The 27228-nt window shown below is 46.6% G+C and overlaps 1 protein-coding gene across 2 annotated transcripts in view; it reads left to right on the top strand.

The window, feature by feature from the left end:
• Nucleotides 1-644: 644 nt before the first annotated feature.
• ENTPD7 (ectonucleoside triphosphate diphosphohydrolase 7) overlaps nt 645-27228 on the top strand; it is a 43517-nt gene continuing 16933 nt past the window's right edge. The window contains exons 1-11 of one of the 2 annotated variants that reach the window (XM_073552806.1): nt 645-788; nt 2066-2181; nt 3025-3207; nt 20516-20721; nt 23123-23273; nt 23753-23856; nt 23965-24024; nt 24344-24492; nt 25932-26098; nt 26576-26900; nt 26983-27068. In XM_073552806.1, coding sequence (XP_073408907.1) covers nt 2174-2181; nt 3025-3207; nt 20516-20721; nt 23123-23273; nt 23753-23856; nt 23965-24024; nt 24344-24492; nt 25932-26098; nt 26576-26900; nt 26983-27068 — 1439 coding nt within the window. In that variant the 5' untranslated portion in view covers nt 645-788; nt 2066-2173. Of the gene's footprint in view, nt 789-2061; nt 2182-3024; nt 3208-20515; nt 20722-23122; nt 23274-23752; nt 23857-23964; nt 24025-24343; nt 24493-25931; nt 26099-26575; nt 26901-26982; nt 27069-27228 lie in introns of both variants that reach the window. The other variant, XM_073552805.1, reaches the window with a different exon arrangement.

Genomic DNA, 27228 nt, shown 5'->3' with positions numbered 1-27228 from the left:
TGACTGATTGTGAAAAACTGAAGTGTGAAACAGGCCTTATGGGAAGGACTTGGGTAAAGTGGGATGGGTGCAGATGAGGTTAAGGCCACTCACACTGCCCACGTTTGGTGGTCCCATCACGGCTTAAGTCCAAACCCCCTGCAAAACGGATTTTTGGCCTATGTGCCAACAGGGCCACGTACTATATTGGTACAGGCGCCATCATCAGGCGCCACCATTGTTGGGTGTACGCCTATGGGAGACGACACCCAGACACCGTACAGACCACGATGTCCGGACAGGCCTGATCCAAAGCCTCCATTTTCCTTTTCACTAGGCCTGATCCCCCATCCTGGGTTAGTGTCCATAGACTTCATGGAAAGTTTTAAAGATACAATTTAACAACTACTCAAAAGTGAACTTTAATTGGTTGACGTTTTGACTTCAGATGGAGAGCGGTGGGGAGGAAGCCTCCAGCCCGCAGCTGCTATCAGTGTGTCCCCCGTGCTCTCTGTGACACCACACACCGCTCCCGCTCTGACCCGGATTCCCGGAAGCCGCCGCCACAGTCCAGGACTCCGGGTCACGTGACATCTATGTTCAGACACGATGTTGCCAAGTCAATAAAGTTTTTTCGAACAAAAAAAAAAACAAGTCTGAAGACGACGTGGTAGCGGAGGCTCGGAGTGCCGGCTCCTGACTTCCGGGTGCGGAGGCTCTGCGGGCACCGGGCAGTATGGGGCCTCTGTAGGGGGGTGAGAGGCTAGTGACACTGACCGGGAGACTGATGCGCTGAGCTACAGCGATCGGTAGGTTATATAGCAGTAGAACTACTAGTCCCAGCATCTACTGCCGATCTACTGTGTATAAATATAGAACATTATGATTTTACATCCACTCCTTTAGAGCAGGTGTCCTCCACCCACCTGGGAGCACTGAGGGGCAGGTGTCCTCCACCCACCTGGGAGCACTGAGGGGCAGGTGTCCTCCACCCACCTGGGAGCACTGAGGGGCAGGTGGTCTCCACCCACCTGGGAGCACTGAGGGGCAGGTGTCCTCCACCCACCTGGGAGCACTGAGGGGCAGGTGTCCTCCACCCACCTGGGAGCACTGAGGGGCAGGTGTCCTCCACCCACCTGGGAGCACTGAGGGGCAGGTGTCCTCCACCTCTGGTCGGAGCTGTGGGGCGCTGAAGCTTTCAGTTAGTAATACCCCTTTTAGCTTAAAGAGATTTGTCACATGGAGACCTTTTTCTAATTGGTTCCTCCAGCTCCTTAAATGTCCAGGGGTGCAAGTGCTCTCCAGCCACATAGGAGCCTTGGGGGGCAGGCGGACGCTTCGCCCCCTGGTGGGAGCCCCCAAGGTGAGACCCCCGAGGGACAGGCAGCCCCTCCGCCCCCAGGGTGAGAGGCCCGAGGGACAGGCAGCCCCTCCGCCCCCAGGGTGAGAGGCCCGAGGGACAGGCAGCCCCTCCGCCCCCAGGGTGAGAGGCCCGAGGGACAGGCAGCCCCTCCGCCCCCCAGGGTGAGAGGCCCGAGGGACAGGCAGCCCCTCCGCCCCCCAGGGTGAGAGGCCCGAGGGACAGGCAGCCCCTCCGCCCCCCAGGGTGAGAGGCCCGAGGGACAGGCAGCCCCTTCGCCCCCCAGGGTGAGAGGCCCGAGGGACAGGCAGCCCCTCCGCCCCCAGGGTGAGAGCCCCGAGGGACAGGCAGTCCCTCTACCCCCAATTGGCGGCTCCTCCACCCACATAGGTACCCTGAGGGCCAGGCGGTCCTGCTAGTCTAATATCTGCACCTACCGGGCGGCTCCTCAGCCTCCAGGTGGTAGTCACCCCCCCCTGGGGGCATCCCTGAGGAACAGGCGGCCCGGCCCGTCCGCTCCCAGGGTGGCAGCCCCAAGGGCCAGGCCGTCCTGCTGGTCTAATGCCTGCACCCACGGGGCGGCCTCTCATGGTTATCTCCGACCAGCATCGGCTGACTGTTATCTGTGTGGTTAATGTTCAACGCTTCTGTCAGTCACTTGTAGCTTATAACTGGGCAATATGACGGCCATGTACCAGGTGTGACTCTCGTGTACTTCCCAGGCAGGAGGAGGCGGAGGGCGATGATGGTGTATGTGACTCCATATCCCTGCGGCACACGGTGTATGAGGTGACATGTGGACAACAGACGTGAGGAGCAGCTGACGGGGATCATATGGCCAGGTAATTACTATAAATGCAAAAATGATGGTGTGTGGGGGCTGCAAAGGGTACAGGGGGCAAAATCACTGCACCCAATCCATGAGAAGACCAGACCAGTGTTCTCCATCCTGCAACTTTTCATCTGTTTCAGAACTACATCTCCCAGCATTCCCCTGCTGTCAGGAGACACTGAGAGCTGTAGTTTTGTACTAGTTAGTGACCACGGCTGCAGCTCTGGATTTCCAAAATCTATAACTCCTCTGCTGTTGTAAAAACTCCGTATGTCAGCTTCACGCTGTCAGGGCATGCTGCGAGTTGTAGTTTTGGAACAGCTGATTTGGCAACATGAATGTGAAAAAGGGTCCATCAGTGGACTTCCTGGGTCATTGACTACTTGGGCTTTTACAATCTTTCTTAATGATTTTGATTCTTGTGTTGTCAGCCAGTTAAAATATAAAAATAATGTTAAAGCAATTGTATTTGGAGCTAGAACTGATTTTTGTAATTAGTTTTCTTTAAAAATGTTGACTTTTTTGGGGGATCTTTGTTTCCCTCCATAATCAACTTTGATGTGGTCATAAATCGGCGAAGAGGCGCCCAGAAAAGATCCTCAATTTCTTCCATAAACTTGTCAGAACGAGCTCACTGAAGGGTTTTCAGTTAACTCATTTTGTAGTCGGCAATACAACAGTACAACAGTGAGGCTATAGAAAGCAAATAGTGCAACTTTTTTCATTAAAACAAACTGCAAAAGTGATTTTTAGCACCAATTACATGCATTCAAGTAAAAAGAAAAATTGCCCCCAAATGTTATCCATGAAGCTGGTGTGTATAACTAATGATCTCTTTGTTTGTTTGTTTCAGGATCAGTTTCTCCTGCTTGTTTCCCGTGTCCTGGCACTGCAGCCTGCCCTCGGTCACACAGTTCTCCCGGCAGCGAGTGGCCATTCTAGTGATTTTTATTATAACCTTTCTGGTTATTCTGGTGACTGTTGTAGACCCCACAATATGGGGCAGCAGGGTGGTCCGTGATCATCAGTTTAGGAGGTTAGTAATATCTTTCGTAATTTCTTATGCCATTCAATTAAGCGCAAATAGTTTTTTCCGTTTGGCATGGACTGATGGTTTTGCGTCATTCACCATGTCATGGCTTACAATAGGGGCATTTTTTTCTTAAAGGGATTCTGTCTGGGCTAAATTATGTAATGGAGTAATCGCACCTCTGTTATGAATGAGTCACCGGAGGAGGAAAAAACAAAAATACAAGCTAAGTCCAGAAAACCGGAGAGGTTGGTAGCTAGCGGATTGCAGACCCCTGTTCCTATTCACAACAACTAACAGTAGCCGTGGGGTGTTCCTACGGTGGTCCTAGACACCTCGTTCATAACCGGAGAACTAAATAAGCCTAAAGAAAGAAAAGGGGAAATCTAAACTGCCCCAGAGCAGACCCCAAAGCAGTAGACAGCCCCCAACATGTATTGACGGTGAAAACAGATGAAAACACAGACAGAAACACAGGCTGAGCAAACGATGGGGCCCTCACTAACTAGATAGGACAGGAAAGAAAAGCAACTGTCTGCAATCACGCAAAAACCTTGGCAAAAATAATGTCCAACACGTCTGATAGAAAAGGCCCTGAAGTCACTAGACTTCAAAATCACTATATCAGCACTCCAGTATATTCTGAAAACAGAGCAAAGAGATCAACTGATCAGAGGAAAAATGGAGTTCAGCCAGTCCCAACCAGGGCTGGCTGAACACAAACACTAAGTAAACCAGACAAAATCTCATGGAACAATAGGAGAGCAAAAACTTAGCTTTAGTAGACAGGACTAAACTGGAGGCCAGAGCTCAGAGCAGAGAGGATCACCAGCAACCCAGCAGGGCGTCGGCGGCCTTATATCCACTCAGAGATTCCGGATGTCCAATCACACTCCACCTGTTCAGATGACAGGTTTTTCCCATCCAAATCAATTTCACTACCTCCTTTCACCAGCAGAGGGAGTTCATCGGGCATCAAAGGTGAAGGAGAAAATGAGCTCATAACAGTACCTCCCCCTTGAGGAGGGGTCACCGAACCCTCATCCACGCCACCAGGGCGATCAGGATGGGCCCGATGAAAAGCACGAACCAATCTTTCGGCATGAATATCGGATGCAGAGACCCAAGAATTATCCTCCTGGCCATAACCCTTCCACTTAACCAAATACTGGAGTCTCCGTCTAGCCAGACGAGAATCCAGTCTCTTCTCAACCTCATATTCCACATTCCCTTCAACCAATACAGGGTCAGGAGGTGCCACCACAGGAACTACTGGCTCAACAAACCTCTTTAACAGAGACTTATGAAACACGTTATAGATCTTGAATGTAACAGGAAGAGCCAATCGAAAAGCGACCAGATTAAGAATCTCCAAAATCTTGTAAGGTCCAATAAATCTAGGTTTAAACTTTGGAGAAGCCACCTTCATAGAGATATTCTTTGATGACAACCAAACCATATCACCCACCTTAAACCGGGGACCAATGGTCTTATGCCGGTTGGAAAACCGCTGGGCCTTTTCCTGGGAGAGAGACAACTTATCCACCACTTGGTCCCAGATCTGGTGCATTCTCTCCACCACAGTGTCAACACCTGGGCAGGCAGAAGACTCCACCTGCCCTGAAGAGAATCGAGGATGAAACCCAAAGTTACAAAAAAAAGGTGACATCAAAGTGGCAGAACTAGCTCTATTATTTAAAGCAAATTCGGCCAAGGGCAAAAATGAAACCCAATCATCCTGATCGGCGGAAATAAAACATCTCAAATACGACTCCAAGGTCTGGTTTGTTCTCTCCGTCTGCCCATTGGTCTGACGGTGAAACGCAGAGGAGAAGGACAACTGAATTCCCAGCTTGGAACAAAAAGTCCTCCAAAATCTAGAAACAAACTGAACTCCTCTGTCAGACACAATATTCTCAGGAATCCCATGCAAACGAACCACCTGTTGCAAAAACAAGGGCACCAACCCTGAGGAAGATGGCAACTTAGGGAGTGGTACAAGATGGACCATCTTAGAGAATCTATCACAAATCACCCAAATAACAGTCATTCTCTGAGAGACAGGCATATCAGAAATAAAATCCATTGAAATATGGGTCCATGGCCTCCTGGGCACCGGCAAAGGCATCAACAACCCACTAGAGCGAGAACAAGGTTTAGACCGGGAGCAAGTCCCACAGGACTGCACAAAATTCCTGACATCACGAGGTAAGGCGGGCCACCAAAAAGACCGACTCACCAAATCTCTAGTACCAAAAATACCTTGATGACCAGCCAATGCGGAGCAATGAACTTCAGACATTACTCTCTTCCTCCACTGGTCAGGAACATACAATTTTCCAATGGGACAACGCTCAGGTTTGTCCTCCTGAAACTCTTCCAGAGCACATCTCAAATCGTGCGACATGGCAGAAAGAACTACCCCCTCACCTAAGATGGTAGCAGGCTTGGTCACAATAGGAGAATCAGCAAAGAAACTCCTAGAGAGGGGGTCTGCCTTGACATTCTTAGTGCCCGGAAGAAAAGAGACCACAAAATCAAAACGTGTGAAAAACAAGGCCCACCTAGCCTGTCTAGGATTCAAGCGTTTGGCCGACTCAAGGTAAATCAAATTCTTGTGGTCAGTAAGGACCACGACTTGATGTTTAGCTCCCTCCAACCAATGTCTCCACTCCTCAAATGCCCATTTCATGGCTAACAGTTCCCGATTCCCCACATCATAGTTGCGTTCGGATGGGGAGAACTTTCGGGAAAAGAAAGCACAGGGATTCATTTTAGATGTTACCGGATCTTTTTTGGGACAAAACAGCTCCTGCACCAATCTCAGAAGCGTCCACCTCTACCTGAAACGGGAGTGAGACATCAGGTTGCCGCAAAACCGGAGCAGAAGTGAACCTCCGCTTCAGCTCTTGAAAGGAAGAAACAGCCTCTGGAGACCAATTCAGCACATCAGCACCTGTTATGAATGAGTCACCGTAGGAGGCAAAAACAGAAATACTAGCTAAGTCCAGAAAACCAGAGAAGTTGGCAGCTATCGGATTGCAGACCCAAAAGCAATAGGCAGCCCCCAACATATAATGACGGTGAAGCAAGATGAAAAAACACTCACACAGATAGAAAGATAGGCTGATCAAATGATGGGGCCCAAGCTAACTAGATAGGACAGGATAGAAAAGCTGCTGTCTGTAATCCGCCAAAATCCTATCAAAAACAAGAGCCAACAGCTGATAGGGAAAAAAGCCCTGAAGATGCTGGGCTTCAAAAAGACTATATCAGTACTCAGGTATTTTCTGAAGACAGAGCAAAAAGGAATTCAGCTCACCTCAGCAGGGAATAGCAGAAATCAAGGAAAACAATGCAAAACAAAACCAAAACACAAATGCAAAAAGTAGAACAGAAAACTTAGCTTTTGAGGAGCAGGAATCAGACTGGACTCCTAGAATCCCTCAGAGAGATCACCAGCAAGGCAGAAGGGCGTCGGCTGCCTTATATCCAGTCAGTAATTCCCGTCACCCAGTCATCATCATCCTGCCCAGGTGCTTGGTAATCAGCCTCACTACCTTCCTTCACCAGAAGAGGGAGTTCATCAGACCTCAATGGTGAAGGGGAAAATGAACTCACAACAAGCACCCTTCTTAGTCAAATCAGTGAATGGTTTGGCAATACCAGAAAAATTAGCTATAAATTTATGATAAAAATTAGCAAAACCCAAAAACTTCTGGAGGGCCTCCAAAGAAGTGGGCTGAACCCAATCATAAATGGCCTGTACCTTGGCCGGGTCCATTTCAATAGTTGACGGAGACAAAATCCCAAAAATGAAATCCTCTGTACAGCAAAAAGGCATTTCGATCCCTTAACATACAGGGAATTCTCCCTCAAAATCCGGAACACAGTCCGAACATGTTCCACATGAGAGTCCCAATCCCTGGAAAAGATCAAAATATCATCCAGATAGATGATCAAAAATTTATCCACAAAGTCCCGGAAAATATCATTCATGAAGCACTGGAAGACAGAAGGGGCATTAGTGAGCCCAAAAGGCATCACCAGGTACTCAAAATGTCCCTTCGGAGTATTAAACGCCGTCTTCCATTCATCCCCATGCTTAATGCGGATAAGATTATACGCCCCCCCTGAGGTCAAGCTTGGTAAACCAGCAAGCACCTTTAACTCTGGAGAATACATCAGAAATCAGGGGTAACGGATACTGATATTTAACAGTAATTTTGTTGAGGGAACGATAGGCAATACAAGGCCTTAATGAACCATCTTTCTTGGCCACGAAAAAAAACCCAGCACCCAAGGGTGAAGAGGATGGTCTAATATGACCCTTCTCCAACGACTCCTTAATATAAGATCGCATAGCCTCGTGCTCGGGTACAGATAAATTGAAAAGGAGTAGCATCAATACCCCTCAAAGGGATAGGCGTCTGCAGAGGTGTCATGGGAAACCCACAACGTTTAGCAAAAATCCAAGTCAATCAGGTTCAGAGCCGCTCCCGAATCCACAAAAGCCTTAGCGGAAAATGTGGATAGGGAGCAGATCAGAGTAATTGCCAGAAGAAACTTAGGTTGAACACCACCCACAGCAAATGTGTGTGCAAAACGTTTCTCTCGTTTAGGGCAGACAGAAATCATATGAGAGGCATCTCCACAGAAAAAACACAGCTTATTACGCCTTCTGAACTCCTGACGTTGCGCCCTAGACAAAACTATCACATTGCATAGGTTCAGACATTTGTTCAACAGGTGGCAACATTTCTCGTGTACTTTTGCGTTCACGTAAACGCCGATCAACCTGAATGGCTAATGACATAGAATCGTCAAGACCAGAGGGAACAGGAAATCCCACCATAGTGTCTTTTACGGTTTCTGACAAACCCTTCCGAAAGAGAGCTGCCAATGCCATCATTCCAGGTAGTAAGGACCGCCCACTTTCGGAATTTTTGACAGTATAACTCTGCAGAATCCTGACCCTGGCTCAATGCCAACAGGGCTTTCTCAGCTTGATCAATAGCATTAGGTTCATCATACAACAACCCCAAGCCTTGAAAAAATGCGTCCACATTAGTTAGAATTGGATCATCAGGTGTCAAAGAAAACGCCCAATCCTGGGGATCGCCGCGCAGCAAAGATGACAATTTTAACCTGCTGCGTAGAGCTCCCCGATGAGTTAGGCTTCAAGGTAAGAAAAAATTTACAATTATTCTTAAAATTCAAAAATTTAGACTGATCCCCAAAAAACACATCAGGAGTAGGAATCTTTGGTTCAGCAGCATGTGAATGAACAAGATAGGCGGAAATTCCCCGCACTTCAGCAGCCAGCTGCTCCACACGATCAGACAATTGCTTAATCTCCATTAAGAAAATTCCTCCTACGGCCCCAGAGAAAAAGAGGAAAAAATATACACAAAAAAAAATTCTGACACTTTTTTTTTTTTTACAATTCTTTCCTGCTATTGAGTACCCTAGAATCTGCGGTATGGCTGGTGATTCTGTTATGAATGAGTCACCGGAGGAGGAAAAAACAAAAATACAAGCTAAGTCCAGAAAACCGGAGAGGTTGGTAGCTAGCGGATTGCAGACCCCTGATCCTATTCACAACAACTAACAGTAGCCGTGGGGTGTTCCTACGGTTATCCTAGACACCTCGTTCACAGCCAGAGAACTAAATAAACCTAAAGAAAGAAAAAGGGAAATCTAAACTGCCCCAGAGCAGACCCCAAAGCAATAGACAGCCCCGAACATGTATTGACGGTGAAAACAGATGAAAACACAGAAAGACAGGCTGAACAAACGATGGGGCCCTCACTAACTAGGTAGGACAGGAAAGAAAAGCAACTGTCTGCAATCACACAAAAACCCTGCCAAAAATAATGTCCAACACGTCTGATAGAAAAGGCCCTGAAGTCACTAGACTTCAAAATCACTATATCAGCACTCAGGTATATTCTGAAAACAGAGCAAAGAGATCAACTGATCAGAGACAAAAATGGAGTTCAGCCAGTCCCAACCAGGGCTGGCTGAACACAAACACTAAGTAAACCAGACAAAATCTCATGGAACAATAGCAGAGCAAAAACTTAGCTTTAGTAGACAGGACTAAACTGGAGGCCAGAGCTCAGAGCAGAGAGGATCACCAGCAACCCAGCAGTGCGTCGGCGGCCTTATATCCACTCAGAGATTCCGGATGTCCAATCACACTCCACCTGTTCAGATGACAGGTTTTTCCCATCCAAATCAATTTCACTACCTCCTTTCACCAGCAGAGGGAGTTCATCGGACATCAAAGGTGAAGGAGAAAATGAGCTCATAACACACCTCCATGTAGGGCAGTCTGAGCGTACATGTACACTCCCTGACAGAAGTTATGTCGCTTATCCATGTTATGTAAATAAAAGCTTATAACCTGACGTTAAATTCATCCATTGGTTGTATAAATTATTCTTTTGAAAGATGAAACCCTCCGAAATGTGGTTTAGGTTAAGAAAATAAATTGGCATCAATGTAGAAATATTGATCATTTAATGGACACAGAAGGGTCAGATTTTGGAAAGACAAAAGTTTTGTCGCCTGGTCATATAATGCACCCAATCCTAGCTTACATCCTCACCTGTGATCTGTAACTGATCGGTTAATTAGTGGGTGTGTATAAAAAGAAACCCAGCACTCCAGACCTTCACTTGAGCTGCAACTTGAGCTCTGACAACATGCCAAAAATCCACCCTGTGACCAAAGCCTGGATTATCAAGAGGCTGAAGACCAGATCCACTGCAGAGGTGGCTGGCACCTTTATTGTGTCTCAGCGTCAAGTACAAAGAATTAAGAAAAGATTTGAAGAGACTGAAGATGTCTTTGACAAGCCCAGGTCCGGCAGACCCCACAAGACAACTGCTCAGGAGGAACGTTTGTTGGTTAGAAAATCCAAAGCAAGCCACTCTTCCACTGCAGCAGAGCTCCAACAGGCCTGGTCACCTCAAGTCCCTGTGTCAACTAGAACCGTTTGTAGGATTCTGTCTTGAAATGGCCTCCATGGTTGAATCAGTGCCCAGAAGCCAGCACTAAACAAAAGGCAAATAAAAAACCGTGTGGCATTTGCAAAGTCCCACAGCCTGCTAAACAGATGGACGCTGGAAAAGTGGCAGAAGGTGGATTTCTCCGATGAATCTTCTGGAGAATTACACCACAGCCGCCACAAATACTGCAGGAGACCTACTGGAGCCGGTATGGATCCACAATACACCCAGGAAAGTTAAATTTGGTGGTGGAAAGATCATGGTCTGGGGTTACATTCAGTATGGGGGTGTGTGAAACATTTGCAAGGTGGAAGGCAACATCAATAGCCTAAGATATCAAGAAGTATTAGCTACCTCTTATATTTCAAATCATAAAAGGGGTCACATTCTGCAGCAGGATGGTGCTCCATCTCATACATCCATCTCTACAACAAAATTCCTCCAGGCAAAAAAGATCAAGGTGCCCAAGGACTGGCCAGCCCAGTCACCAGACATGAACATCATTGAGCATGTTTGGGGTAGGATGAAAGAGGAAGCTTGGAAGACAAAGCCAAAGAATCTAGATGACTCTGGGAGGCATGGAAGACTGCATTCTGTGCTATTCCTGATGACTTCATTAATAAATTGTATGAGTCATTGTTGAACCGCATGGATGCAGTCCTTCAAGCTCATGGAAGTCACACAAAATATTAAATATGACTAATATCACCACAACTTCATTCACCAATGTTATGCAACTTATATTTGTATTTTAAGTTAATTATTTGTTTGAATATCTCATTACTTTCTGTGGCCGACAAAACTTTTGTCTTGCCAAAATCTGACCATTCTGTGTCCATTAAATGATCAATATTTCTGCATTGATGCCAATTTATTTTCTTAACCTAAACCACATTTCGGAGGGTTTCAGCTTTCAAAAGAATAATTTATACAACCAATGGATGAATTTAACATCAGGTTATGAGCTTTTATTTACATAACATTGATAAAGCAACATAACTTCTGTCAGGGAGTGTAGTTCTAAAATCTGTGGCTTTTTTAACCCCTTCACGACCAATGACGCCACATAGGCGTCATGAAACCTGGTTCAAATCTGACCAGTGACGCCTATGTGGCGTCATGACTTTAAAGCCCCCCTGCGGGTCGGGTGACCTAGGTCACTGAAAGGTCACCCGACCCGCAGATACAGGGTGCTTTGTAATTCACCACGGGGGGCCTGGCTTCGCCCCCACGTGGCTACGATCACTCTGATTGGCTGTTAAAAGTGAAACAGCCAATCAGAGCGATAGTAATATTTCATCAATGAAAATTGATGAAATATTACAATCCAGCCATGTCCGACGCTGCTGTAGCATCGGACATGGCTGGAGACACCGATTCGCCCCCCCGCAACTGAATGACAGTGGCAATCTGCCGCCGCTGTCATCATCTGCCCCCCCTCCCATTCCCTCTGCTCCCCGCCAGCCTCCGATCCCCCCCCTCACCCCCCCGGTACCTCCTGAGTCCCCCCATCCCTCCTGGTGTTCCTCGGGTCCGGATGATGGGCGCCGCCATCTTGGAAAATGGCGGGCGCATTCGCAGTGCGCCCGCCCGAATCTGCCGGCTGCAGATTCCATTCTTTCATTTTGATCACTCTCACAGTGATCACAATGAAAGAAAAAGTAAATAAACCCCCCCAATTATCACCCCCATAGGTAGGCAGAACTAATAAAATAAAGAAAATATTTTTATTTTTATTTTTCCATTAGGGTTAGGGTTGAAAAGAGGGTTAGGGTTAGGGTTGAAAAGAGGGTGAGGATTAGGGTTGAAAAGAGGGCTAGGGTTGGAAAGAGGGTTAGGGTTAGGGTTGGAATTAGGGTTAGGGTTGGAATTAGGGTTAGGGTTGGAATTAGGTTTAGGCTTGTGGTTAGGGTTATGGTTAGGGTTGGGATTAGGGTTAGGGGTATGTTGGGGTTAAGGTTATGGTTAGGGTTGAAATTAGGGTTAGGGATGTGTTGGGGTTAGGGCTGTGGTTAGGGGTGTGTTGGGGTTAGGGTTGGAGTTAGAATTGAGGGGTTTCCACTCTTTAGGCACATCAGGGGGTTTCCAAACGCGACATGCTGCAACCATTGATTCCAGCCAATTTTGCGTTCAAAAAGTTAAACGGTGCTTCCTCCCTTCCAAGCCCCGACGTGTGCCCAAACAGTGGTTTACCCCAACAAATGGGGTATCAGCGTACTCAGGAAAAATTGCACAACAACTTTGGGGGTCTAATTTCTCCTGGTACCCTTGGGAAAATAAAAAATTGGGGGCTAAAAAAATATTTTTGTGGAAAAAATTTTTTTTAAAATTTTCACGTCTCTGCGTTATAAACTTCTGTGAAGCACTTGGGGGTCCAAAGTGCTCACCAGGCATCTAGATAAGTTACTTGGGAGGTCTAGTTTCCAAAATGGGGTCACTTGTGGGGGGTTTCTATTGTTTCTATAGGCACATCAGGGGCTCTGCAAACGTAATGACCGCAGACCATTCCATCAAAGTCTGCATTTCAAAACGCCACTACTTCCATTCCGAGCCCTTACGTCTGCCCAAACAATAGTTCCCCCCCATATATGGGGCACCAGCGTACTCAGGACAAACTGTACAACAACTTTTGGGGTCCAATTTATCCTGCTACCCTTGTGAAAAAAAAATTGCTGGCTAAAAATAATTTTTTTTGAGGAAAAAAAAATATTTTTTATTTTCACGTCTCTGCGTTATAAACTTCTGTGAAGCACTTGGGGGTTCAAGGTGCTCACCACACATCTATATAAGTTCTTTAGGGGGTCTAGTCTCCAAAATGGGGTCACTTGTGGAGGGGTTCCACAGTTTAGGTACATCAGGGGTTCTGCAAATGTAACATGATGCCCGCAGACCATTCCATCAAAGTCAGCATTTCATAATGTCACTACTTCCCTTCCGAGCCCCGACGTGTACCCAAACAGTGGTCATCCCCCACATATGAGGTATCGGCGTACTCAGGACAAACTGGACAACAACTTTTGGGGTCCAATTTATCCTGCTACCCTTGTGAAAAAAAAAATTGCTGGCTAAAAATCATTTTTTTTTTTTTTTTTGAGGGAAAAAAAAATATTTTTTATTTTCACTGCTCTGCGTTATAAACTTCTGTGAAGCGCTTGGGGGTTCAAGGTGCTCACCACACATCTAGATAAGTTCCTTAGGGGGTCTAGTTTCCAAAATGGGGTCATTTGTGGGGAGCTCCAATGTTTAGGCACACAGGGGCTCTCCAAATGCGACATGGTGTCCACTAACGATTGGAAGTAATTTGCATTTCAAAAAGTCAAATGGCGCTCCTTCCCTTCTGAGCCCTGCCGTGTGCCCAAACAGTGGTTCCCCCCCACATATGGGGTACCAGCGTACTCAGGACAAACTGGAAAACAAGATTTGTGGTCCAATTTCTCCTGTTAGCCTTGTGAAAATTAAAAATAGTGTGCTAAAAATCATTTTTGAGGGAAAAAAAAATATTTTTTATTTTCACTGCTCTGTGTTATAAACTTTTGTGAAGCACTTGGGGGTTCAAAGTGCTCACCACACATCTAGATAAGTTCCTTAGGGGGTCTAGTTTCCAAAATGGGGTCACTTGTGGGGGAGCTCCAATGTTTAGGCACACAGGGGCTCTCCAAATACGACATGGTGTCTGATAACGATTGGAGCTAATTTTCCATTCAAAAAGTCAAATGGTGCTCCTTGCCTTCCGGGCCCTGCCGTGCGCCGAAACAGTGGTTTATGACCACATATGAGGTATCGGTGCACTCAGGAGAAATTGCTCAACAAATTTTAGGATCCATTTTATCCTGTTGCCCATGTGAAAATGAAAAAATTGATGCTAAAAGAAAATTAAAATGTCCATTTTTTCTTTCCACATTGCTTTAGTTCCTGTGAAACACCTGAAGGGTTAATAATCTTCTTGAATGTAGTTTTGAGTAGCTTGAGGGGTTCAGTTTTTAGAATGGTGTCACTTTTGGGTATTTTCTGCCATATAGACCCCTCAAAGTGACTTCAAATGTGAGGTGGTCCCTAAAAAAAAATGGTTTTGTAAATTTTATTGTAAAAATGAGAAATCGCTGGTCAACTTTTAACCCTTATAACTTCCTAACAAAAAAATATTTTGTTTCCAAAATTGTGCTGATTCAGTGCAAAGTGTGAGATCTGGATTGTCTGTGAGAGGCGTCTGACCGATATCCAAGAGTATCATTTCTCCTTGCGGAGAATGACATGCTAAGCATGTCGAGATGAGGAGACTTCCAATAGGTGGCACTAGAGTTCTAGTCCTCTTCCTCTCTGAAGAGACAATTTGCATAATTAGCATATTTCCCAGAGGAGCATTACGGCTTTAAGTCTCCTCATCTCGACATGCTTAGCATGTCATTCTCCGCAAGGAGAAATGACACTCACATTATAGCATGTTGCAGTCACCTCGTTCCCTGTGCAGCCACCAGTGTCTCCAGGGAGAGGATACAGGAACTTTTCTTCTTGTTATCACCTCCTGTTACCAATGCCTTCTCACGTTTCATAAGTAATTGTTGAGCCCATGAGCAGCTTATACCTGTAATCACCCACAGAACTTAATCAGATGTTTCAGAAATATTTCCTGACTATATGGCGACATGTGCACGTAAATAAGTCACATCTGTTAATACTGACTTTTATTTTTAGTGGATTTTGAGGCAAAACAAGTTTCCTTTTTATGGACAAATAATTATCCAAACCATTTGGATCCATCCTAGAAAAAATTATAAATATGACCTGAGAAAAGTCACTTCTCCTGAAATGTCTTTTAGTAAATATTTGTACCTTCCATGAAAGACCTCTGCATTGTGCTGTTCCTCCATTATTCCTCTTAGAAATGTGTGGCTCTATAGCCATCGACCTATATGAAGGCTTCTGTCCCTACTCTGATTGGGCAGAAATGCTCCAAATGATGGCGCCAAGCTGGCAGCTCAGTAATTTGCAGGAGGGATAACCGGCTCGGCACATTTCCAATAAAATATGTACCAGGATTGTGATATTGTGAAGAATACAAATACCTGAGAGATGGCGGGTAATCAGACTGGTGCTTTAGATGGCATTTTCTTTCCTTTTTTTTTATCCCTGTGTTCTAGTAGCCACAGCAGTTTAATTTTTCAGCTAACTTATACATGCTATGTTCACATGTTGCGTTTTTGCTGCTTTTTTTTCCCCCCCGCAGGAAACACCTGCTCTCTGGGCAGTAAAGCTGCTTACGAACAGCAGGTTCTGCTGTGTTTTTATTGTCTCTTCTGCATGTTGATAGTTTAGAGCCCCCCCCCCCAAAAAAAAACAAACAAAAAAAAAAAAAACCGTGATGTAACTTCAAAACCTGCTTTTTTTTTCCTGCATTTTTGCACTTTCTATGGGTGGAAAAAAACTCTGCAAATGCATAGAAAGAAGTGACATGCTGCAGTTTAAAAAAAACAGCAGTTTTCCCAATTCAGTCAGGGAAAAAAAAACCAAGGTGTGTGCAGGAGATTTCTGAAATCCCATAGGTTTTGCTGGTACTGTAAAAAGCAGCTGAAAATTTGCATTAAAAAGATGAAGCAAAAATGCAGAGTGTGCACATAGCTTTAGGGCTCGCTGATTGCAGGATGACCTGTACTTTTAATAATACTATCTTGGAATGTAACAAACGGCAATGATGAAAATGACATGTAAGCGTTATTTTCTGGCGCAGTATTATGAGTGTTCCAAATTCACACAGCTTTTGTTTCGCTACTTTTGTACAATAAAATCCCCCCCCCCCCCCAAAAAAAAAAACAAACAAACAATTTTTGTTTGTGTCGCAATTTGCTGAGCCGTGTCAAGGTTTGTTTCTTTGTGGCATGAGTTGACGTTTTCATTGGTTCCGGTTTTGAGGTACATTTATTTATTTTCATTTTTTATAAATCGCTCTTCATTCAATTAAAAAAAAGTTTTAGTCTTACTAAAGGATCTTGAGCATAACGCTGACAGGGGTGGGAAGGTTGATGTCGGAGGGGGAAGCCCTGCCCTTTGTCTAACCCCTGAAATGTTGTCATTTCTAATGTCCGCAGCATCTCGGGGGTTAAACTACGGGGAGTAGTGTCTTCACCAATGTCAGCTGGGCTCCTGGAGGCCCGATCAGCATGACATAGATATCCGCCATGGAGCGCTTATTAACTTGCGCTCATAGGGGATATACTGTATATAAAGGCATAATATGTGGTGTTAAGGGGTCTAAAGCTGTGTTGGGGTCAGTTCACATTGTGCGGTGTTGTCCTATCACATAATGATGCGCAGCCCTGATACTGATCGGTGCAGCGGGCTGGAGCCGTCCCGCCAGGTGCTGCCGTTCCCACCGCCTCCCCGCAGCTGTCTCCAGGGTCATGGCGGTGACGTCCCATATTCCTTGCTGCAGTGATTCCCAGCTCGGCAGCTGCTGTTTGGAGGCTTGAAAAACTTTGCAGACGATTAAAGTCTTTAGGTGATTACTTGTCTCACCCGAGGACTCATTAGACGTTTTTTTTCCCCTCTCTGTCTAACATAATTTGGTGAAACCCATAATCCGGGTCACATCCTGGTGCAGACATCAGAGGGTGGGCACACAATGGAGACTCGTGCACATTACTGCTGTGCACCTGTCGCTGAGGATGGCCAGATTCACAGCAGAGGCGCTGGCACTTGTAGTGTCTGCAGGTCGCCTCATCAGGACCAGTGAAAGCACATGGATGTCGTAGGGAGGGAACCAATTCTGCATTCCCCAGTGTCGGCATTTCCAATGTTGACCCTTATTTTTCAAGACTTCTGCCCTTCTCCCCTGCAGCTGGATACTTTATGGGCCAAAGTTTTATGTGGGACTATTATACCCTATGAAGCACTATATGAGTTGCATTATACAGTATGAAACGTGGGGTCATTATACAGTATGGAGCATCACGTGGGGTCGTTATACAGTATGGAGCATCATGTGGGGCTATTATACAGTATGGAGCACTATGTGGGGCCATTATGCAGTATTAAGCATCGTGTGGGGCCATTATACTGCATGGAGCATCGTGTGGGGCCATTATACTGCATGGAGCGTCGTGTGGGGCCATTATACTGCATGGAGCGTCGTGTGGGGCCATTATACTGCATGGAGCATCGTGTGGGGCCATTATACTGCATGGAGTATCGTGTGGGTCCATTATACTGCATGGAGCATCGTGTGCGTCCATTATACTGCATGGAGCATCGTGTGGGGCCATTATACTGCATGGAGCATCGTGTGGGGCCATTATACTGCATGGAGCATCGTGTGGGGCCATTATACTGCATGGAGCATCGTGTGGGGCCATTATACTGCATGGAGCATCGTGTGGGGCCATTATACTGCATGGAGCATCGTGTGGGGCCATTATACTGCATGGAGCATCGTGTGGGGCCATTATGCAGTATTAAGCATCGTGTGGGGCCATTATACTGCATGGAGCATCGTGTGGGGCCATTATACTGCATGGAGCGTCGTGTGGGGCCATTATACTGCATGGAGCGTCGTGTGGGGCCATTATACTTCATGGAGCATCGTGTGGGGCCATTATACTGCATGGAGCGTCGTGTGGGGCCATTATACTGCATGGAGCGTCGTGTGGGGCCATTATACTGCATGGAGCGTCGTGTGGGGCCATTATACAGTATGGAGCGTCGTGTGGGGCCATTTTATAGTGTGGAGCATCGTGTGGGGCCCATTACACTTTATGGAGGACTATGTGGAGCTATTGTACTTTATGGAGGATTTTATGTGCCCATTATACTGCACAGAGGGCTGGGTTGTGATTACAGTTGGAGAATCATACTGTGATGAGGTCACCATTCTTTGTTGGGGGAACTGAGGGAGGGGGTAAGGTAGGGTCATCATTCTGTGCGTGTAGAGGAGTTCACTGTGGGGGTATCATACTGTGTTTGGGAGCACTTTTGATCATACTTTATCTGTTTTATTCATTTATTGGGCCATATACTTTTTACTGCTCTTACGTAATATATTATATTTTTCCACTGTAATTCCAAAAGTTAATAGTTTCATTTGATAAGGGAAAACTTGCTCAATTGTAAACTTTTTTGTTTTTAACAAATATCAAGGATGGCCTGCAACTTTCTGCAAGCTTTTAACTATGTCCCTCTGTGTATTTGTTTGATATCCCTGCCTGAGGCCATGTGCACACGGTGCGGATTCTGCTGCGGATCCGCAGCGTTTCAGGCTCTGCGGGTCCGCAGCAGATTTAGGTGCGCTGTACAGTACCTTTGTTTTCAATGGTAAATTGGAAAACGCTGTGCACATGCTGCGGAATTTTCCGTGCGGATTTGCTGCGGGTTCAAATCCGCAGCATGTCAATTCTTTGTGCGGAATCTGCAGCGGTTTTACACCTTCTCCATTGTAGAGGTGTGAAATCGCAGGGCTAAACCTCAGGCTAATCCACAGGTAAACCGCAGGTATTTTGACCTGAGAATTTATCTGCGGATTTTTCCAAATCCGCGTGGAAAAATCCACAGGACCAAAATCTACGTGTGCACATAGCCTTAAAGGGTTTGTTCTCATCATGGTAAAGGGTTACAATTGCAAAGCAGTTGTAAAAACAAACAACTTTGCAATTTTACTTTTGATTAAAACTCCTCTCCATTCACAAGAATGGACCTTCAATACAATTGGTGGCTAGTATCTTAGGCTTGAAGTGCAGCGCTTACAAGCTCTTTGATATTGACTCTATACGACTCTAATATACGAGTTGTCTTTCTAATCTAAAACCCCAGTATTCAGGGCACTTTGCGAAAAACAAGTGGGTTTTGGATTGCAGTTTGGGCACTCGGTGTCTGGAAAGTTCGCCATCACTGGACTAGGGTGTGCACAAAAAGCAGTTGTAACGTTTTGGAGGGATGACGGCAGTAGGACCGTGCTTTTCAGCTGGTTTTCTATAGGACACGCTGTAATTGAGTCGCTATAATTGTGATCTGTGATATTCTAACACATTCTCCACCTCTGTCATCACCTGATTATATTCTTTTCATAGTCAAAATTTCCACAAAAAGAAAGTAACAAAATAAAACAGTCGTGAAATGAACGGAATTAAGCGTCAGCCGCCCCGTAGTGGAAATGGCGATAATTGTAGAAAAATGGATTAAAGGCTACAGTATTACAAACCACCGTTATCCAGGCGGCAGAGGGAGTCCCGGATATCTGCAGTTTTTGCCGAGTTCATTTCCAGACGTGTTAATACCCTCGTTATCCGGCAATGGGGTCCTAATGATGCGCGCTTACAACAAAGGGATTAGAGACCACCACAAAGGAGCCGAGACATGATGTAACCACAGACTGTGTAACATCAGAGCGAGAAGTAACGAGCCAGATGTGTCCCGGGTCTAATGCTATCAGCAGAGCCATCACTTCCCCGCGCTGCGGTTTGGTTTTCCGCTTGCAGGAACAAGTTCTGTTACAGAATAACCTGATTGCGGTTTTACTTACCAGCTACAAGACGGATCGGCCCATGTCAGTATGGTCACCCCAGAATGCCGATACGGTGGGCTGTAATGCCCGTCCTGGCTGCTAGCAGCGCTCCCCAGGCAGCGGGCGCTATTCCTGGGAGGGAATCTGATCCTAACGACGTTACGTCTTCTCCTAATGAGCATTGTAGTCTTGTTATCTCCCCACCGTCACTCGGTTAACTGGTGGGTCCATTTTAATTTCTGCTTACCAAGCAAAAGCCAGCGTCCCTGCTCGCTGCCGGATGATTTGATATAATAGATGAGCCGGGAGCAGCAGACAGACACGCTGTAGATGTAAGCGGAATATAATCTCCCCCGCTAGGACCCTCAGCGGAGCGTTTGAGGCTTCGTCAATACCTTTTCATGTGCATTAGACCCATTAGCCGATCTATACAACTCGGTGGAATCGGATTAGTTACATCTAGGAATGATCATATCCATCCGCAGTACGAGGAGCGAAGCGTCGTCCTCCGGGTCACAGAACAATAGAACGACAAATGTCCAAAAATAATCCATCCCGGAAATATTCAATGAGGATTTTACCAAAAACTTTCATGTGTGCAGTGTAAGTGGACAGTCCACAACTAGATGACTGGCAGGTTTCCCCCATTTTCTAGTGCTGGTCCATATATACACAGCCCCCTAAATAGCGGATGAAAGGGGCTGAGTGTTTGCTCCAGGGATATGTGATCTGCCATAGTTGCCCGCACCACAATGCCTGTGTGTCCAGTGCTTCTCCTGCCTCCTCCATGTCACCCGCTCTTTTCTTGCAGATATCTGGACCAGATCGAGGACTTGGAGGCCACCGACACAGAAGACACAAAGTTAAACTATGGGATCATCATTGATTGCGGCAGCAGCGGCTCGCGGGTGTTCGTCTACTTCTGGCCGCCACACAACGGAAACCCGCACGACCTCCTGGACATTAAGCAGATGAGGGATCGCGGCAGCAAACCTGTGGTGAAGAAAATCAAGCCAGGTACCGGGGGCAACCGGCCGGCAGTCTGCAGTTCACCAATCCCAAAAATGTCACATGTCTAGGAGGGGATTGTGCAACTGAAGGGTGTCTCACAATGGTTGCTGCAGAACCTCTTTTTGATATACTATCTATTATTGATATAAAATACTGCCATCCTTTTCATAAAGAGGTTCTGCATCAGCTGACGAGCGTAGTATGAGGCTCTACAGCAGTTGATGGGTGTAGGATGAGTTTCTGCAACAGCTGACAAGCGTAGGATGAGGTTTGTTGGAGCTGACAGGCGTAAGATACGGTTTTGCAGCTGCTGACTGGCGCAGGATGACGTTCTGCAGCAGCTGACTGGTGCAGGATAAGGTTCTGCATTAGCTTAAGGGGCGCAGGATGAGATTCTGCAGCAGCTTAAGGAGCGCAGGATGAGATTCTGCAGCAGCTTAAGGAGCGCAGGATGGGGTTCTGCAGCAGCTGACGGGCGCAGGATGGGGTTCTGCAGCAGCTGACGGGCGCAGGATGGGGTTCTGCAGCAGCTGACGGGCGCAGGATGGGGTTCAGCTGACGGGCGCAGGATGGGGTTCTGCAGCAGCTGAAAGATGTGTGATGAGGTTCTGCAGCAGCTGAAAGATGTGCAGGAGGTTCTGTGTCAGGTGGACACTGTTTATTGCTCACAGAAGCTGCTCAAGAACTTCTTAGTAAGATAGTGCACTGCTTGTCAGTCAGCGCAGATGGACAAACTTTTTGCTGCAGTGATCTGACAGCTTCTGCAGCTGGAGACGATTGGCACCTATGGTGCTCCGCTCATCTCTGTACATCACTGTGCTGTGTATACACTATCCTGATTCCTGATGATGCCGATCAGTGACTCCAGCCTCACTATAGAAGCTGATTTTTGTTGTATAATTGGTTATGTGCTGCCCCCTAGTGAGTATATTGGGATGTTGCTGTCTAAGAAGATTTGTTTTGTCACATCAGGGTTAGTTCATGCATCTCTGGCTGTAGCACCAGTTTTTACTACCATCCATTGAGTATATCTACAGTTGTGTGAAAAGTATTTGCCCCCTTCCTGATTTCCTATTCTTTTGCATGTTTATAACACTTAAATGTTTCCAGTCACCAAACAAATGTAAATATTACACAACGATAACACAAGTAACCACAAAATGCAGTTTATAAATGAAGGTCCAAACCTACAGGGCCCTGTGTGAAAAAGTGATTGCCCTCTAAACGTAATAACAGTAACATGTTGAGCCGCCCTTAGCAACAACAGTTGCAGTCAAGTGTTTGTGATAACTGGCAAAGAGTCTTTTACAACCCTGTGGAGGGATTTTGGCCACTCATCATTGCAGAATTGTTGTAATTCAGCCACATTAGAGGGTTTCCGAGCATGAACCGCCTTTTTAAGGTCATGACACCGCATCTCAATCGGATTAAGGTCAGGACTTTGACTAGGTCACTCCAAAGTCTTCATTTTGTTTTTTTGTAAGCCTTTCAGAGGTGGACTTGCTGGTGTGTTTTGGATCATTGTTCTGCTGCAGAACCCAAGTGCGCTTCACCTTGAGGTCATGAACAGATGGCCGGACATTTTCCTTCAGGATTTTTTGGTAGACAGCAAAATTCATGGCTTCATTTACCCCAATAAGTCTTCCAGGTAACGAAGCTACAAAACAGCCCCAGACCATCACACTACCACCACCATATTTTACTGTTGGTGTGGTGTTCCTTTTCTGAAATGCTGTATTATTTCCACGCCAGATGTAGTGAGACATACACCCTCTAAAAAGTTCAACTTTTGTCTCGTCAGTCCACAGCGTATTCTCCCAAAAGTCTTGGTGCTCATCAAGATGTTTTGTGGTAAAATTGAGAAAAGATTTTATGTTCTTATTGCACAGCAGTGGTTTTTGTATTGGAACTCTGCCATGCAGGACATTTTTGCCCTGACTCTTATGGTGAAGTCATGAACACTGACCTTAGCTGAGACAAGAGAGGCCTGAAGTTCTTTGGACTTTGGATGTTGTTGTGGGGTCTTTTGTGACCTCTTGGATGAATTGTCGCTGTGCTCTTGAGGTAATTTTGGTTGGCCAGCCACTCCTGGGAAAGTTCACCACTGTTCCAATGTTTTCGCTATTTGTGGATAATGGTGGGGGGGAGGGCAATCACTATTTCACACAGGGCCCTTTAGGTTTGGATTTCTTTTTCCCTTAATAATAAAGACCTTCATTTATAAACGATATTTTGTGATTACTTGTGTTATCTTTGTCTAATATTTACATTTGTTTGGTGATCTGAAACATTTAAGTGTGACAAACATGCAACAGAATAGGAAATCGGGAAGGGGGCAAACACTTTTTCACACAACTGTATACACACACACTTTCTTGTGGTGACAACTTTCTGTCCGTTCTTCTAGGGATTTCTTCAGTGGCAGCTACACCAGAAAAGGCAAGCGACTACATGAACCCTCTTTTAGCCTATGCATCATCGTACATCCCGAAAACGAAACACAAGGAGACTCCTCTGTACATCCTGTGCACTGCGGGCATGAGGGTCCTGCCGGAGAGGTGAGGAGCCGCTTTTCTGCATTGTAGCCACGTAATTAATCCTATATATTAAAAAGGTCTTGCTAGAACTTGTATATTTATGGGTCATCAATAGCCGATCAGAGGATGTGTGGCACCTGGCACCCCAATGTTCAGATATTGACAGGTCCCATTTTGGATGGATGTGAACAGCACAGCTCCTTACACCGTGTAGTGGTCGTTCTCGATTACTGCAGATCAGCTCACATTAAGTAGCAGATGAGCTGCAGTATCGGAAAACGGCCTCTACAAAGTGTTGGAGTCATGACGCAACAGCTGTGTCCAATGTTTGCATCTGGCCGGTGTGGGACCTGCTAACATCTGATCAGCGGTGGACCGGGTGTTGGTCCTCCACCTATCTATTCTAAGGGTTGGCTTTAAATATTTATGTCCATGATATCCCCCCTTTCTTCTACTATTTTTAATCACTTATTTCTACCCATGCGTGGTCCTCCGGTCAGTCAGCAGACCGCCATTCTCCAAGATCTGGTGAGGGACGTCCCCCAGGAGTTTGACTTCCTCTTCTCAGAAGCTCACGCAGAGGTCATCTCAGGAAAACAAGAAGGTATGATGGAGATGATTAACCAACCTTCGGTCTCCAGTGTATGTTACCGGTTAGGCTGGTGACAGTGTGCCCCCCTAATATGTGCCTTGTTATGTCACCCCACTGCAGGCGTTTACGCTTGGATCAGTATCAATTCTGTGCTGGGGCGATTCGACCACGTTGTAGAAGGTAAGTGGAGATCTGCCAATAATGGGGCAGATTTATTAATATGCAAACTAAAGTCTAAATTCACTAAACGGCAATCCGTGAATGTCCAAGTGGCCGGACCCCCACCCCGTCATCTGGATAGGTGATTCTTAATCTTGGGCATAGCGCTTTAATTGTTTTGCGTTATCGGCCATTACAAGGTGATGAGAGGCTGGACAACTGGCAGTAAGGTCAGAGGAGAAATATCTACCTCCATGTGCGTGGCTTTGTCCTACACATGTCCAGTGCCCTGCGGACGGAGGACTTCGGGTGTGATGGTTCTGATGCTCCTTTTTTGTAGAGGAAGATGCGGTGGTTGCAGTGACAATAGGTGCACAAGAAGACGCCATTATCCGCAAGAGGACGGTGGGCATTATAGACATGGGTGGCGGTTCCTTGCAGATCGCTTATGAGGTTCCTAAAACGATGACGTTTCCCTCTACAGAACATGTAAGTGCAGGTCTCGCATCAGATCCAGAGGTCCAGCAGAATAGTGAATGCAGCTCTGGAGTATAATACGGGATGTAACTCAGGATCAGTACAGGGTCAGTAATGTGTATGCACAGTGACTGCAACAGCAGAATAGTGAGTGCAGCTCAGGAGTATAATACAGGATGTAACTCAGGATCAGTAATGTAATGTATGTACACAGTGACTGCACCAGGAGAATAGTGAGTGCAGCTCTGGAGTATACCGTATTTTTCGCTTTATAAGACGCTCCGGATTATAAGACGCACCCCAAATTTTGAGGAGAAAAATAGGAAAAAATGTTTTTTTAATAAAATGGTGGTGCTTCTTATAATCCAGGCGTCTTATTGCTTACCGGTCTGTCCCCGGGGTGCTGTCGCCCACTCTGTCCCCGGGGTGCTGTCGCCCATTCTGTCCTCGGGGTGCTGTCGCCCACTCTGTCCCCGGGGTGCTGTCGCCCACTCTGTCCCCGGGGTGCTGCCGCCACCGTGCTGGGTCCCTCGGGTGCTGCTGCCGCACTGGGTCCCTCGGGTGCTGCCGCCGCCGCGCTGGGTCCCTCGGGTGCTGCCGCCGCGCTGGGTCCCCCGGTGCCTGCCGCCGCCGTCGGGCTCTGTCCCATGCTGCGTGGGGGGCTCTGCCGTTCCATCCATGCCTGTGCGGTGGCTTGCTTCCTGGAAAATGGCCGCCGAGCAAGCGCAGATGGAGATCTCGGCATTGAAATCTCGGGAGATGAGATTTCAGCGCTGAAATCTCATCTCCCGAGATTTCAATGCCGAGATCTCCATCTGCGCTTGCTCGGCGGCCATTTTCCAGGAAGCAAGCCACCGCACAGGCATGGATGGAACGGTAGAGCCCCCCACGCAGCACAGGACAGAGCCCGACGGCGGCGGCGGCAGGCACCGGGGGACCCAGCGCGGCGGCAGCACCCGAGGGACCCAGCGCGGCGGCAGCACCCGGAGGACCCAGCACGGTGGTGGCAAGTATCGGACACCCGCAGCGGCAGCACAAAAAAACGTATGTTTGCATTGTAAGACGCACCCCTATTTTCCCCCCAAATTTGGGGGAAAAAAAGTGCGTCTTACAAAGCGAAAAATACGGTAATACAGGATGTAACTCAGGATCAGTAATGTAATGTATGTACACAGTGACTGCACCAGGAGAATAGTGAGTGCAGCTCTGGAGTATAATACAGGATGTAACTCAGGATCAGTAATGTAATGTATGTACACAGTGACTGCACCAGGAGAATAGTGAGTGCAGCTCTGAGTATAATACAGGATGTAACTCAGGATCAGTAATGTAATGTATGTACATAGTGACTGCACCTGCAGAATAGTGAGTGCAGCTCTGGAGTATAATACAGGAAGTTGAAGAACTTTTTGTGCAGACTTTCTGTTGTAATTCTTTGTTGTACATTTCAGGAGGAAGTTGCAAAAATGATGCTGGCAGAGTTCAACCTGGGTTGTGATCTGCAGCACAGCGAACACGTGTACAGGGTGTATGTCACTACATTCTTGGGCTTCGGAGGGAACTTTGCCCGTCAACGTTACGAAGACTCAGTGTTCAATGAGACTGTGACCAAAAATAGGTATTTTATACCCAGACATAGGAGTTATTACAAAGATGGATTAATAAAGTATAACATTTATTTGTGTAATTTCCTTCCGTATTGGTCTGATCACTAGGCCATCTTCTCCTATAATTACTGCCCAGATGTGGCACTGAACGCTGCCTCGTTAGGTGAATGGACGGACCGGCATCTGCAGATGGCCGGGGACACCTTCAAGACCTTACTGCAGATTGAATGGACATGCCCTACATTTCTTTAGTGTGAAGGGATCATTGGGGAATAGACAAGTGCACTGGGCCCAAAGTTTTTGCCTTTTATCAAGACCATTTGTTGGTTGACCTGATGGAAGAAGCTGGCCGTATCTCCTGTAGGTGCATGGATCCCGATAGCTTTGTGCAAACACGACCTCACCAGTGCCACTCGACGACTCATGTAGAACGGAATGGCGTCTGACAATCTCTTTAATACACTATGACATATCTTTTTTTGCTGCAGAGCACTGGGAGAGCAGAAGGGCATTAATCCCAGCTCGCCATACTTGGACCCATGTTTACCAGTTGGACATAAGGACAAGATTCAGCGGGAGGAGCAGGATTTCCATATGTTGGGCAAAGGGAACTGGGATGGCTGCCGGCAGCTACTGGAACCACTCTTATCCAAATCTAATGACTCTCAGGCCTATCTGAATGGCGTGTACCAACCGGCCATCGACTTCTCAAACAGCGAATTCTACGGTTTCTCAGAGTTTTACTATTGCACAGAGGACGTGCTGCGCATGGGAGGCGCCTACGACAATGAGAAGTTTTCCAAAGCCGCCAAGGTACGTGGTAGTGACCCTGTGACTGGTCCTTCAGAGCAGTGGTGGTAGTTCATACATGTTCCTCTTCTGTTCTTGTTAACAGGATTACTGCAGCATGCCCTGGACTACACTGAGCGAACGCTTCAACAACGGGCTGTACTCTGGTCACGCCGACCTCCACCGACTAAAGTAAGTTTCTCTGGATGTGGCTTTCCTGACCGGTCTGTCTTTTAGATAAATACTTGCATTACCAATAAAATATCAATACTCGGTTCTCCTGAATGCGCTTGCATTTCCAGGAGGTTTAACAGAGGAACAGCTGCAAGCACACTTAGGAAAAAAAATGCAA

This window comes from Dendrobates tinctorius, unplaced genomic scaffold (genome assembly GCF_039654945.1).
Source record: "Dendrobates tinctorius isolate UK_male_01 unplaced genomic scaffold, ASM3965494v1 ptg000196l, whole genome shotgun sequence".
Taxonomy (NCBI): domain Eukaryota; kingdom Metazoa; phylum Chordata; class Amphibia; order Anura; family Dendrobatidae; genus Dendrobates; species Dendrobates tinctorius.
The sequence above is the reverse complement of the archived record's forward strand: the minus strand, read 5'-3'. Positions and strand labels throughout refer to the sequence as shown.